Here is a 15,120-nt window from a genome sequence, read left to right as displayed (position 1 = left end):
GGATTCTCCTTTCGAAAGCCAGATTGCTGAAGACAGGAGATTGTTTAAAACACATTGAAAACAAATATAAAATCTATGCATCAAGCTTGAAAGTTCTTTAATATAAATTTAATTCCCTAATTTTGAACCAGCCAAAGTCAACGGGAAGTATTTTCCAGGTAATTGGTCAATCACTTGGCAGATGATGTGGATAGATGTTTCCTTCATTCTTTGCACTGTTAAAAAGCTGCTGCATGTTTTTTTCAACAATTATCTGAAGAAAGTGGCGTACATTCCATTTCCAGAAAATTGTTCAACACATTGGATGAAGGGTGTATGAACAAGTCAAAACCTGCTAAGCACAGTGACCATGTGTCCTATTTTTGTCATGGTACATTAGAGTTAGAGCTGTAGGTATTCAATTGTTGTACATGCAGGTTTTGAAAATACAGTTTACATTACGCTTATAGAGGAAAGCTGTTTGTGGCTGCCTCTTCTTTCCCTTGCTGAGTGGATCCCATATTGTTGCAGGCACAATGTTTCATGAGACATGATTGTTGAATTGACTTTGATGATGCTAAGTATATAATGGAGATGAGGAGAAGGAAAGATGCAGCTGCAGCGACTATTATGATGCCAATGATCCCTGGTAAAACGCAAAAAAAACACATCAGTTGAAGTAAATATTAATAATATGATAAAGTAAAAATCTATAACATAATAACGAAACTATAGACTAATCTCTAAATGTTACCTTTCCCAAGAAATGAGTGTGCCACAGCAGTTTTGTTTATGTGTGAAGCTTTGGGTAGAAATGCAAAATTAGGCTCTTTTACACAGTTAAAGTCAGTGAGCAATAGCTGGGTCATTAAGTGTCCTTTGAGACTCTCGGGGCTGTAACACGTCATGTCGAGCCGCAGGCGCATCTGTCAAGAACAAGAGTCAAAGATTACACACTGTGTTAAATCTGGGAGATACCCAAATAGGTGTGCCATAATCAGTTTATATTGCCTCGTTAAAGAAAAAACGTTAGCTTATTCTCCAATTAAAATTATGAGAGTGCCTCTGGTTCTAGCATATTTTAGAGAATCGTAGCACAATATAGCATGGAAACAAGCCTTTCGGCCCACCTTGTCCATGCCATTCAAGTTGGTGTACTGGGCTAATCTACTTTGCTTGCATTGGCCCATAGCCTCTAGACCCTTTCTATCCATATATCTGTCAAACTATCTTTTCAAAGTCATATTTGTATCCAAGTGGAGCTTCCTCTGGCAGGTCAACCCAGCTGCGGACAACTCTCTGGGTGATAAAGTTGCTTATGAGGTGTTTCTTAAATCTCTCCCCTTTCACCTTAAGCCTATATCCTCTAGTTTTAGAATCTTCTACTCTGGGGCAAAAAAAGAGTGTTTACTTTATCCATGCACAGGATGATCTTCTACACCTTAGTAAGGTCATCCCTCAGCTTCCTATGCTCCAAATGCAAATCATATGCATACCATGCAGTACCTAGTCAAAGGCTTTGCTAAAGTCCAGTAAAACAACATCCACTGCCCTGCCTTCATCAGTCCTATTGGTGACCTCTTCAAACAATTCTATCAGATTTGAGAAACCCAATTTCCCACACAAAAAAGGCAGGCTGACTATCTCTAATCAGAATCAGACCTTCCAACATTTGATTTTACAAATTCATAATTTTGATGTCCAAAATTCAGAATTTTACATAAAAATTCATAATATGGCACGTAATGCAACTTTTCAGCAAAAAGAAGGTATGCATGCCAAATGCGCATACGTGTTACACTACATTAATGTGTAAAAAACGACTATTATTTCCAACAGTGTAGTTCTTGTACTATATGTTTCTTCCGAGATGCTGCCCGACCTGCTGAGTTACTCCAGCACTTTGTGAATAAATACCTTCGATTTGTACCAGCATCTGCAGTTATTTTCTTATACTATATGTACAATGTCAGGCCTATCACGAGTATATTTTGCTATTTATAGAAAGGTTATTGAACAGAGATACTTTTTGCAACACAAAGAAAAAATAGTTTTGTTTTGTTTTTTCTATTTTGCTTTTTCCTTACACATCTCAATTCTCTTGGTATTGAATAAAAGAACAATGATCATAAAATGTATGACTGTTATGAAGAAAGAGTTGGTATATGCGAATCGACTAAGCATACGGAAGTACTTGTTGAAGTAAATTCGCACATTAATTGATAATCAGCCCAAAATGGTGGTAATTGGCTTTTCTGCGGTGTTTTATATTTTAACCCCGTCTTAATTAATTAATATAGTTATATAATCTTGCACTTAAATTTAATATTTACTCATTACAGTTCCACCACTGATTTTCTGGCACTCTTGGTTCCAGAGCTTTGCTGGTTTATCCAGCTGGCCAAGAAAGGCGGCTATAGGGATAGATGTGCTGGCTTTAGCTGGGCAGGAGTTCCAGAGCTCCGGCTGCAGGTTGGAAATTTAGTGCCACCAATCGGCCATGGAAGGCCCGATGTGGTTGAAATTGGCTGCCTTGCCCAGTCTGGGTGCCACATTTTCGGGGAGACTTCCAGGGCGGGAGGATTTCTCGCGGAACCCCTAGTGGCCGAATTGACAAATTGGCCATGGAAGTCCCAATGAGGTTGAGATTGGCTGCCTTGCCCAGCCTAGCTGCCACATTTTCAGGGAGGCTTCTAGGGTGGAGGGATTTCTCGCGGAACCCCTAGCGGCCGAATTGACAAATTGCAATTACCGACTGTTTTGCAGAAAAATATGAGGCGAAATCGGAATGGCGGAAATGAAATAAGAAAGCAGAAACTTTTCGCCAAATTCGGAAGGGTTGGGAGGGGTGCAGAATGTACCTACCCAAATGCTGATAGATCCTATCCCCAAGAATGCCTTCCAACAACTTTCCCATCACTGAAGTCAAGCCCACTGGTCTGTAGTTTTGTGGCTTGTCTTGCTGCCTTCTTGAATAATGATACAATATTAGCAACCCTGCAGACCTTCAGACTTCACCTATGGCTAAAGTTGACGCAGATATCTCTGGCAACAGTCTCTGCAACTTCCTCCCTAGCTTTCCACAAGGTCCAAGGATGCATTTAATAGTCTAATGATTAATCCTTAATGTGCTTTAAAACTGCCAATGCCTCCTCTTTTGTAATTTACATTTGAACTAAGATATCTTAACCTGCTATGTCTCAAATCCTAAGCTCCCATGATCTTCTCAACATTCACGGATGAGAAGTATTAATTTAATATCTACTCTTTCTCTTGGGCCTCGATACAAAGACCATGCTGATCTTCAAGGGAACCTGGTGTAGGAAAATAACTGTAGATGCTGGTACAAATCGAAGGTATCACAAAATGCTGGAGTAACTCAGCAGGTCAGGCAGCATCTAGGAGAGAGGGAATGGGTGACGTTTCGGATCGAGACCATTCTTCAGACTGAAGGGTCTCGACCCGAAACATCACCCATTCCCTCTCTCCTGGATGCTGCCTGACCTGCTGAGTTACTCCAGCATTTTGTGATACCTTCAAGGGAACCTATTCTTTTCCTGGCCATCCATTTAAATATACCTATGGAAACCCTTGAGATTTTCCTTTACTTTGCCCACCAGATCAATTTCATACCCACTATTTGCCCTCCTGATTGCCTGGTTGGGTGTACTCCTACACCTCTTACACTCATGGAGAGATTTGTTTGACCCGAAATGCCCAAATCTGGCGTATGCCTCGTTTAAAGCCATATATACCAGAGCCACAACATCTCTTGCCATCAGGCTTCTGTAATCTTGCCAGCCTTGTGCTTAATCCTAACATGAACATGCTGCCCCCATACTCTTGCTATCTCACTTTTGATAGCCTCCCACCTGCAAGAAACTGCTTTCCTGCGAACAGACTGTCCCAATTGACCTCTTCAAGTTCTTGCCTAATTCCTCTAAAATCGGCCTTGCCCCACGTTAGAACCTTAACCTGTGGGCTATCCTGTCCTTTTCTGTAACTATTCTGAAACAAAGAAAATTATGGTAATTGGTCCCAAAGGACTCCCCTATTACCACTTATTTTATATCCCTTATTTGATCACTCATTCTCAGCACTGTATCCTCTCCATCTCTTCAAGCAATTTTGAAAGTCACTGAGCTGCGCCATCGTGCCGTCCGTAAACCTCAACAAGGTCCCACATAGGAGATTAGTGGGCAAAATTAGAGCACATGGTATTGGAGGTAGGGTACTGACATGGATAGAAAGTTGGTTGACAGACAGAAAGCAAAGAGTGGGGATAAATGGGCCCCTTTCAGAATGGCAGGCAGTAACTAGTGGGGTATCGCAAGGCTCGGTGCTGGTAATGCAGCTATTTACAATATACATTAATGACTTGGATGAAGGGATTAAAAGTAACATAGGCAAATTTGCACATGACACAAAGCTGGGTGGCAGTGTGAACTGTGAGGAAGATGCTATGAGGTTACAGGGTGACTTGGACAGGTTGTGTGAGTCGGCGGATGCATGGCAGATGCAGTTTAATGTGGATAAATGTGAGGTTATCCACTTTGGTGGTAAGAATAGGAAGGCAGATTATTATCTGAATGGTGTCAAGTTGGGAAAAGGGGATGTACAACGAGATCTGGGTGTCCTAGTGCATCAGTCACTGAAAGCTAGCGTGCAGGTACAGCAGGCAGTGAAGAAAGCCGATGGAATGTTGGCCTTCATAACAAGAGGAGTTGAGTATAGGAGCAAACTGGTCCTTCTGCAGTTGTACAGGGCCCTAGTGAGACCGCACCTGGAGTACTGTGTGCAGTTTTGGTCTCCAAATTTGAGGAAGGATATTCTTGCTATTGAGGGCGTGAAGCATAGGTTCACTAGGTTAATTTCAGGAATGGCGGGACTGTCGTATGTTGAAAGACAGGAGCAACTGGGCTTGTATACACTGGAATTTAGAAGGATGAGAGGGGATCTTATTGAAACATTTAAGATTATTAAGGGATTGGAACATTAGAGGCAGGAAACATGTTTCCAATGTTGGGAGAGTCCAGAACCAGGGGTCACTGTTTAAGAATAAGGGGTAGGCCATTTAGAACGGAGGTGAGGAAAATCTTTTTCAGTCGGAGAGTTGTAAATCTGTGGAATTCTCTGCCTCAGAAGGCAGTGGAGGCCAATTCTCTGGATGCTTTCAAGAGAGAGCTAGATAGAGCTCTTAAAGATAGCAGAGACAGGGGATATGGGGAGAAGGCAGGAACGGGGTACTGATTGTGAATGATCAGCCATGATCACATTGAATGGCGGTGCTGGCTCGAAGGGGATGGCCTCCTCCTGCACCTATTGTCTATTGTCTAAACTTAGTACATTTCATACTTTAAGGCTACTGTAACAATAATACAACGTACTGAGCATTTGCTTTAAAAGGATATGTATAAAGTATCATTTTGCAATTAAATCCTTTAACTAGGTTCACTTGTATCTACTATCAATTTTTGCACTCAGTGTTCTCATCCAGTACCATGTTTGCACTTATGTTGCAGGTAGATAACAGGGAACCTTTTGTTCAGCAACCTGGACAGTCTTGAATCCCAGGTCCTGTGCCTGAACCCCAGAGAGATAGTTCTTGATGTGAAATGAGGATGTGAAGATTCCCCTAGAGGTCAAAACAAAGGATTCTGGAGCCCGAGGTTTGCTGAGTGTGTAAATAGTTTCAAAAGAATAAAAGAAATAGGAGCAGAAGACAATCCAATCGCCTCCCATGTTTCTTAATACAGATGAGTAAAGGTCTAACCTCAACTTTTTCTCATTAGATAACTCCATTATTCCAAGACCCAGTCTAGTGAGTATTCTGAGCTGGTTGGGATGCTTACATATCCCTCCTTAAATTAGACGACCAAAACTGTAAGAATTTCACTGAGTATGGTCTCGCCAGTTGTAGAGCAGCCGTACTAGTCACTTGAACAGTTCAAGAGAGCATGTTTAAAGAGTGATGATTATATTTAAGGATTGAGTTAATTAATGTATACACTGAGAGACGCAGGACTGCAGATGCTGGAATCTGGAACAAAAAGCAAAATGTTGGAGGACTCCAACTGAGCACTGGTTAGTCAGTATATGTGGACGCAGAGGGATGGTCAACGTTTCAGGTCAAGACCATCCACCTGGACTGTGACTGTAGACAGTCTAAAGAAGTGAGGGGGTGGGTGAGGCAGGACCTGGTAGGAGTTAGGTCCCAGCCTCACCCAACCCTCTAATTTGTGTAAACAAGTTACGTTTGAACTTCTGTGGAGTGGACTGGAGTAAGAGTGAAATGATTAGCAAGGGGGTGGAATAATTTGCAAAAATGTTAACATTCGTACTTTGTGAAGAAACTTTAATATCTTATTTTTTTGAACAAAGATGGCTTCAATATAGAACATAGAACAGTACAACCCGAAAAGCCCCTTCAGTCCACAATGCGAACCAAGCACAATTCCAAGACCATTTCTTATCTATCTACTCAGAATCCATATCCCTCCATTCCCTACATATGCCTGTCCAAAATTCTCTTAAATATCACTATTGTATCTGCACAATCAGGTCCTGCGACAACTGGCGATTACCTTAGAAGGTAGGAGAACTACCACCAATGCCCTCCCTCCCCCAACGCCTGGTTTCTCGAAAACCACCCCTTTTGTGAAAGCAGGACAACTTCCAGAGAAGCCATTTGCAAGAAAGGAACCGACCCTCCTGGACACTGCCTGGGACTGGAAAATGCAGGCTGATCTAGACCAGAAGCTCATCTTCCCACCAGAGATCATCACAACTAATCTCAGGCCGGACCTGATCTTGTGGTCAACCTCACAGAAGTCCCTGTACATCGTGGAGTTAGCTGTGCCTTGGGAGGCTGCAGTTGGTGAAGCGCATGAATGCAAATGTCTGAAGTATTCAGACTTAGCAGCCGAGGCAGAACAACGCGGCTGGCGTACCCAGGTGCTCCCTGTAGAGGTTGGTTGTAGAGGGTTTGTAGCCATGTCAACAACCTGACTCCTGAAGGGAATGGGAGTTCGAGGACAGGCCTTTCGGCAAGCCGTCAGGTCGTTGTCAGAGGCTGCCGAGCGAAGCAACAACTAGCTGTGGTTGAAGAGGAAGGACTCCAACTGGGCTGCAAAATGACCAGCAAGAGGGGTAAAAATGGAGGGAAGCGCGCGCATCAAGATGAAATGTTGTTTACAGTAATGAGTAAGCATGCTCGTACCTTTACAGTGTCCAGCCATTGCTTCATCAGGCACATGCTGGCATCACAGTGAAATGAGTTCTGTGCCAATAAAATGACCACAGCACTACCTCTTGACCCAATAATGGGACTGAGTGCTTCTTTCGAAAGGGTGATCAGCTTGTTCCTGGACAGATCCAACAGCCGCAGGTTCTTCTGAGAGCTGAAGGCTGATTTGCTGATAAATGTAATCCTAGAACCTGCAAAAAGAGTTCAGTTTTGCTCAAGATACTAAGATATATGGAAGGTATAGCAGGGGTTCATGTATTAGATAGAACATAGAACAATACAGCACAAGAGCAGACACATCAGCCACAATGTCTGTGTTGAACATGATGCCAAATTAATCTCATCTGCCAGCACGTGATCCATATCCTTCAATTCCTTACAAATCTATGTCCTTATTCAAAAGCCTCACAGACGCCAATTTGTATCTGCTTCCATTATGAAACTTCAAAATGAAGCAAACAATGAAGCAAAAAATACAGCAACTCTAAATGACCATGCACAAAGTAAAGGCGTGGACGAAAACTGAGATAGTGATAAGCAATAGCTTGTTGTATGCGGTCACTGTTGTACTTACTGTACAGCCACTGCACACGACTACGCTGCCGGACGTAGATTTGAGCGCATTATTTCGAAAATACGAGCACATAAATAAGGCTTTGGTATTAATTAAACAAATATGTCATTCCACAATTGCATAACTCTAACATGCATACAATGCAAGGTGTATTGAAATTGGAAGTTAGTGGACAAGATAAGAGACCTTGGGGGCGAGATTTTCTGTCATCTTACCCCTCCTGGTAACCAGAAGCATTGCTTGAAAATTGTATGGCCCACAGGTAGTTTTCTAGACTCTAAATTTAATCTTCGTTGCCAATGCTTGGATTGCCTCACTCAGTAGGTCAAAGAGGGAGCAGAGCAGAAATCGGTGATGGAGTGAATGGAAAATCAAATTTTACAGATGTGAACTCAGTGGTCAACAGTTACAGAACAGTTACAATCAACTTCTGCATGTGTTTGCTGTCAAGCTGGACATTGCAGTATAAAGGGGTGAATACCGTTCCAGTGCAGTTATATTGGAATATGGTAGGACAAGAACAGCTGGCAGAGGAAGAAGATTAGACTTTATTGCCTTTCATCACAGTGAGGAATGTGGGGAATCCACTGCGGTTGATGTTTATGTTAACTTTTCTGTAGTTGTGTGTCTTGTTGCATTTTTTTAGTAAGGCTGTATGGTAATTTGCATATCACTGTTCCTTAATTGGCACACATGACAAAAGACCTTTGAAACCTTTGAAAGTATTCTGGAAGAACAGCTCCTCTGGGACATAAGGAGGTGAGGTGAAGAGAGGGAAAGATAATGTGAGATTATGTAGTAAGTAGCATATGTTTAGCTGGTGAGTTCGTCTGATGGGACTGAAGCGCAGTATGGTGAACGGAGGAGGGGTGGGGGTGGGGGTAAAGGTACAGGAAATGGAAATGTGTCGTGCATCACATTGCCTATTGACAAGAACCTCAACTGCAAAAAAATAGTTCATCAATATTCCAGATTTTAGCTCTTAATTCCAATGAAAGTTAAAACTGTCTTATTTTGTATTTCTCTTTCAAGTTTTTTATATATCAATCTAAAGCCAGGATATGCGCCAGAATAACACTTATCCATATAGGAGAAATGGCGATATATGGTGTCAATCAATTAGAAGGTTCATAGAAACATAGAAAATGTAGAAACATAGAAAATAGGTGCAGGAGGAGGCCATTCGGCCCTTCGAGCCAGCACCACCATTCATTGTGATCATGGCAGATCGTCCCCAATCAATACCCCGTGCCTGCCTTCTCCCCATATCCCTTGATTCCACTAGCCCCTAGAGCTCTATCTAACTCTCTCTTAAATCCATCCAGTGATTTGGCTTCCACTGCCCTCTGTGGCAGAGAATTCCACAAATTCACAACTCTCTGGGTGAAAAAGTTTTTTCTCACCTCAGTTTTAAAATGGCCTCCCCTTTATTCTAAGACTGTGGTCCCTGGTTCTGGACTCCCCCAACATTGGGAACATTTTTCCTGCATCTAGCAATCCTGCATTCAAATATCTTCGACAATATTATAAGACGTAAAACACTATGTCATATGTTACCTGCCAATTGTAGCATCTGGAGTCCGGTAAGATTATAAAAATACTGTGATAATACTCTATCAATCTGATTATCAGATAAATCCAAATCCTGAAGCAGCTGCATTTGATTAATGACAGGCACGAACGTGAGGTTGAGGCCCCTGAGAATCAGCACCTGAAGGAAATAATTTTACATCAGTCTTTTTGAGCACTCTATCAATTTTCCCTCCCCCCATTACCCTGCTCCATACACTCATCTACCATCCCCAAGTCCCCCATCTCCCTTTTATGCCTCCTCTCCCCCCCCCCCCCCACAACCTTTTCTACCTAAATTCCCCCTCCAGCTTTACATTTTACTCCTATTCTTTCCTTGTGAGACAACCTCTAGCCTGTCACTTATCCATTCATCTGCCAATCAAACACCCATCACCTATCACTTGCCAGGCTTTCTGCTGTCCCACCTTTCTTTTACGGCTTTCTCCCTTAATAGACAATAGACAATAGGTGCAGGAAGAGGCCATTCGGCCCTTCGAGCCAGCACCACCATTCAATGTGATCATGGCTGATCATTCTCAATCAGTACCCCGTTCCTGCCTTCTCCCCATACCCCCTGACTCCCTTGTATTCCAATCAGTCTGAAGAAGGGTCCCGACCCCAAACATCGCCTGTCCATTTGCTCCACAGATCTGCCCGAGCTGCTGAGTTCCTCCAGCACTTTGGGTTTTGCAACATCCAGGCTTACCATCTCTTCCATGAAAACTCTCAGGGTCTTCACCTTCCTCATTTTTGTGTGCACATCTGCCAGACAACTGTGTGTTTTGTGGTTGCTGACGAGCAAAACCGACTCATATCAGCACAAAGATTTACGAGTTCTTTACAACACCCCGTGAATGTAGCTTCAAAGACCTTGGAAGGTGCAATTGGTGCAAACTGGAGTTTTATCACAGTCTGTGTAGAATGTTTGTGGTCAATTTGACCCGAGTAAAGGAGATGCTGGCATTTCCAATTTATTGGATTTATTATTGGCAGTTTTGCAGCATTTATTTGATAGAATTCCCTGACAGTTTGTCCAAACTAGTAAAACAGACCAATTATATACATTGGAAAGAATGGCGAAATCGTGAGTGATTTTGTCACTGCTGATGCACATTAGTCATCTGCAAATAATGTATGATCATTGCAGTGTCTGAGTAGATGGTATCAGAATGAGCTGCCAGAGGAGGTTATATTCATACTATGAGGAAACAGTCTCTATGGCCCATCTTGTCCATGACGACCAAGATGCCCCATCTATGTTCGTCCTATTTGCCCTTATTTGGTCCGTATCCCTCTAAACCTTTCCAGTCCATCCACCTGTCCAAATGGTTTTTAAATTCAGTTATAGTACCTGCCTCAACTATCTCTTCTGGCAGCTTGTTCCATACACCCATCATGAATGAAAGAAAATCACCCTCAGGTTCTTATGAAATCTTTCCCCTTTCACCTTAAGGTGGTAGAAGCAGGGGACAGTAATAACATTTGAGTGATGTTTGGACAGATAGTTGAATGAGCAGTACATGGAGTGATATGAAATTAATAAAAACAAATGGGATTAGAATAGATACGCATGATAGTCAATGTAGATACAATGGACCAAAGAGCATGTTTCTTTGCTACACAACTTTATGACACTGGTCTGAACTAGTCAAGTGATGCTCAGACATTGTGTCAGGAAAATGCTTTGTAGCTTTCAGGCTGTGTCTAGACAATGATTAAATAGCTCTGGCAGAGATGGTGTATGCGAAGGTTTGGTCAAATGGTACATGTTAAATTTATTCATCTTTCAGCCTCTGTCACATTGTAGGGTAGCATTTGGACTCTGTTTCATTATGTGCTATTTCAGTTTATTTCAAATACTAAAGATGATGTAATTTGTTTAGACATGCACTGGCATCAGACTCTTATTCAAGTGAATATCACTGTTAAATGAAATTGCCTACATTTCTAATGATGCTGCTGGCTACAATCATAAAACACTGAAGGGTCATCCTTGATAAATGCATTCTCTTCTGAGTGATCTTGAACTCCTGGTAGTGATGGGACTATAGGAATAACTTGCTATAGATCAAAGAGACATCTGAAACCACCATCCCACTATTCAACTCATTATTCCCCAAGAAGCATAACTCACCTTAACCTTTTTCAGAGGAAGCAGGGCTTGATAATCAAAGTTTTGAAACTGCACCTGGGGCCCCAGGTGAAGCTCTTTGAGCTCCTTCAGCTCTTGAAAGGCATCTATTCAGAAGAAATGTTCAGAATGTCATATCCCTCCATTCCCTGCATATCCACATGCCAAAGCTATCATCCACCACTAATGCTAGGCTCACCAGTCTGCATTTCTCTGGCTTGTCTGTGCAGTCCTTTTTAAATAAAGGCACAACATGAGCCACCCTCCATTCTTCTAGTACCTTGCATGTGCCACTATCATATGTGCTTCCACTACCACTCGTAGCAACAGTGGCAAATTGTTTCGGACAAATTCACGAGCGGAAACAATTTAGAGATGATAAAACTCATGGTGATGTAAGGTGTTTCTCCATTTATCACACTCCTTTCAACATCTCGAGGCCCCGGTTCCCATACTTCCATGAACCTACTGAGTTACCTGGAAAGCTTATTGTATTACCGTGAAACACCTCATACATAAAAAATAGGGAATTAAAAGAGGGTTGGCGTATTAACAGGAAAATCACCCTACAATCCAGAGAATCTGCTAGTCTACTATCATCAAAATCCAGAATGTGCCAGATTACCTACAATCTGAAAAAGGGTCCTGACCCAAAACATACCCCCCCCCCCCCCCCCCCCCCAGATGCTGCCAGACCCGAGTTCCTCCAGCATTTTGTGGTTTGCAAACTTACTTTTATCGCTGTTAAGTAAGAAAAAATCTTAAAATAAAACTTTTCAGCCCAGTGTGCCTGTGGCTTTGCAGGTACAGTGTGTTAATTGTGACCATCTGCTGTTTTCCATTCTGTCGCCCCCATCTGCATTCGAGTGGTGAGCTGTAGAACCTGTTTCCACGCTGTCTCTAAGCTGTTGCAGGGAGAATGTCCACAAAGACAGCACCTGAGGTCAGGATCAAACCCAGGTCTCTGGTGCTGTGAGGCAACAGATCTACTAGCTGTGCCACTGTGCCATCCGCCAGTTGTTGAAGGTCTAAAGCATATTAAGGTGGTTAAATCCCTGGGGCCTGATCAAGTGTATCCTTGAACGTGTAGGTAGCGAGAGAAGAAATTGCAGGGGTCCTGCAGAGCATCATATTTAGCACAGGTGAGGTACTAGAAGACTTTATTTAATAAGGGCTGCAGGGACAAGTCAGGGATTGCAGTCTGGTGAGCGAGTGGTGGGCGAGTTATTGGGTTTTTTGAGAAACAGGGTCGAAATGCAGTTGAAAAGGCAGGAACTGATTAGGGATAGTCAATATGGCTTAGTGCATGGGAAATTGTCTCATAAATGTGTTTTTTTTAAAAGAGATTATAAGGGCTGGGTGTTAGATGCTGTCTACATGGACTTTTGCAATGCCTTTCACAAGATACTACATGGCCCAGAAGGTTGAAGAAGGGTCTCGACCCAAAACGTCACCCATTCCTTCTCTCCTGAGATGCTGCCTGACCTGCTGAGTTACTCCAGCATTTTGTGAAATGCCCAGAAGGTTAGACATTATGAGATCCAGTGTGGGGTAACCTATTAGATACAAAATTGATTTGGTAGAATAAGTCAGAACAAGGTAATTGAGGGTTGCTATTCTGCCTGTAATCATCAGTGTGCTGCAGGGATCAGTATTTGTTTGGTTTATTGTATCAGGGATCAGTCCACTGTTTGTTCAATATATTAGTGAATTGGATGAGAATATAATTGGCATGTTTGTGAATTACATCAAAATTATTGGACAGTGGAGAAGGTTATCTTGTTATATAAGATTACAATGGGATCAGTTTGGATGAACTGGGGAAGTGGGCTAAGAAATGGCAAATGGAATTTAACTTGGACAAGTATGAGGTGCAGCATTTTGGTTAAACCAGGGCAGAACCTACAGAGTAAACTGTAGGGTCCTGGAGTGCATGTAAAATAGAGAAACTGAGGGTGCAGATACAATGTTTCCTGAAAGTAACAACACAGGTAGACAGGATGGTGAACAAAGTGTTTGCTCTGCTGGCATTCGTCAGTCAGGACACCAAGTGCAGGAGTTGGAATATCATGTTACAACTGTACAAGTCATTGGTGAGACTGGACTTGGAGTATTGTGTGCAACTCTGGTCACCCAGGAACCTAGTCACCTAGGAACATTGTTGTTAGGCTGGGAAGTGTGCAGAAAGGATTCTTAAGTTATAAGGAGAGGCTGAGTAGGCTGGGGCTGTTTCCCCTGCAACATAGCAGGTTGAGGGGTGACCTTATAGAGGTATATAAAATCATGAAATACAAAGATAAGGTGAATGGGCATTGTCTTTAACCCAGCGTAGGGAAGTCAAAAGATTTAAGTGAGAGAATAAAGATTTAAAAATATCCAGAGAAGCATTTTTTTCACAAGGCAGGTAGTAGGTGTATGAAATATGCTGCCAGAGGAAGCTGAAGAGGATGTATAATTACAATGTTTAAAAGACATTTGGACTGGTACGTTTATTCCAAATGTGTAGAGGGATAAGGGCCAAACACAGGCAAATGGGACCATGGAGTAACTCAGCGGGACAGGCAACATCTCTGGAGAGAAGTAATGTGGGTGATGTTTCGAGTCTGAAGAAGGGTCTCGACCCGAAACCTCACCCATTCCCCTCCAGAGATGCTGCCTGTCCCGCTGAGTTACTCCAACATTTTGTGTCTACTTTTGATTTAAACCAGCATCTGCAGTTCTTTCCTACACAAATGGGACCATCTCAGGTTGCCATCTTGGTCGACATGGATGAGTGGGGGAAAACGGCCTGCTTCTGTGCTGTATAACTGACCATGACTTTAGCTGTATAAATACCAATGTAACATAGCCCATTTAATCTGGTCTGCATTACAACAATGTCTATACTTGAAGCTGCAAAGTACTTTTGGAAGTTCTCAGGTCTTGAAAGATAGTAAATGAAAGATAATTATTTATTTGGCATTAAATAGGTCTAAATATGTGAACATAAATAATTAATAACTAATTATGAAGGAAACTATTGATAACTGGTATTGTGATCTGGAAAGTGTTATGTTTCTGATCTCTACAAGAAACAGCCCAGGCACAATGCCTCCCTTTCTTTTGAACCAAATATACTCATTTTCTATAACAATACATATTTTTGGTTAAGTAATTCAGTATTTGAAGATTAATTTGTTGAGATTAGGTTGTGGTAAAGTTCACTTCACCACATTGCGATATTTCTTGGCAGTCCAACATTTAATTGTATTCAATTAAAGGTATTTTATTTCATTATTCTCTATCGATAACATTACATAGCTGGGATATAAACTATTTTCAAAGCAGAAAGACAAAGGGGTCATACCTGGCTTGATCTCCTTGATGTAATTGTTATTGATAACTAAGACCTGGAGCTGAGTAAGTGGAACCATTGGTTTGGATGGAAACTCTATTAGCCTGTTGTCTTGCAGATAGAGCTGTTTAAGACTAGATATGTTTGAAAATGCTGAATCATCCAAAGTCTCTAAATTGGAAGTGTTCAGAAGTAGGACCTGGAACAAACAGAACCAAGTTTATTTGATTTTATATACATCATATTTGAACTTGAATGATTAATAACTGTGATAGGGAATTGAT

At 41.9% G+C, this 15,120-nt stretch overlaps 1 protein-coding gene across 1 annotated transcript; it reads right to left on the bottom strand.

The window, feature by feature from the left end:
- Window positions 1–86: 86 nt before the first annotated feature.
- LOC144599633 (uncharacterized) lies at window positions 87–7,292 on the bottom strand. The gene is made up of 3 exons (XM_078410766.1): window positions 7,199–7,292; window positions 734–905; window positions 87–625 (listed from the first exon to the last, which is right to left on the bottom strand). Exons 1-3 carry the CDS (start codon window positions 7,232–7,234, stop codon window positions 444–446), a joined length of 390 nt encoding a protein of 129 aa, XP_078266892.1. The 5' UTR covers window positions 7,235–7,292; the 3' UTR covers window positions 87–443.
- Window positions 7,293–15,120: the final 7,828 nt, after the last annotated feature.

Source organism: Rhinoraja longicauda, chromosome 1, assembly GCF_053455715.1.
Source record: "Rhinoraja longicauda isolate Sanriku21f chromosome 1, sRhiLon1.1, whole genome shotgun sequence".
In the NCBI taxonomy this organism is placed as follows: Eukaryota; Metazoa; Chordata; class Chondrichthyes; order Rajiformes; family Arhynchobatidae; genus Rhinoraja; species Rhinoraja longicauda.
The sequence above is the reverse complement of the archived record's forward strand: the minus strand, read 5'-3'. Positions and strand labels throughout refer to the sequence as shown.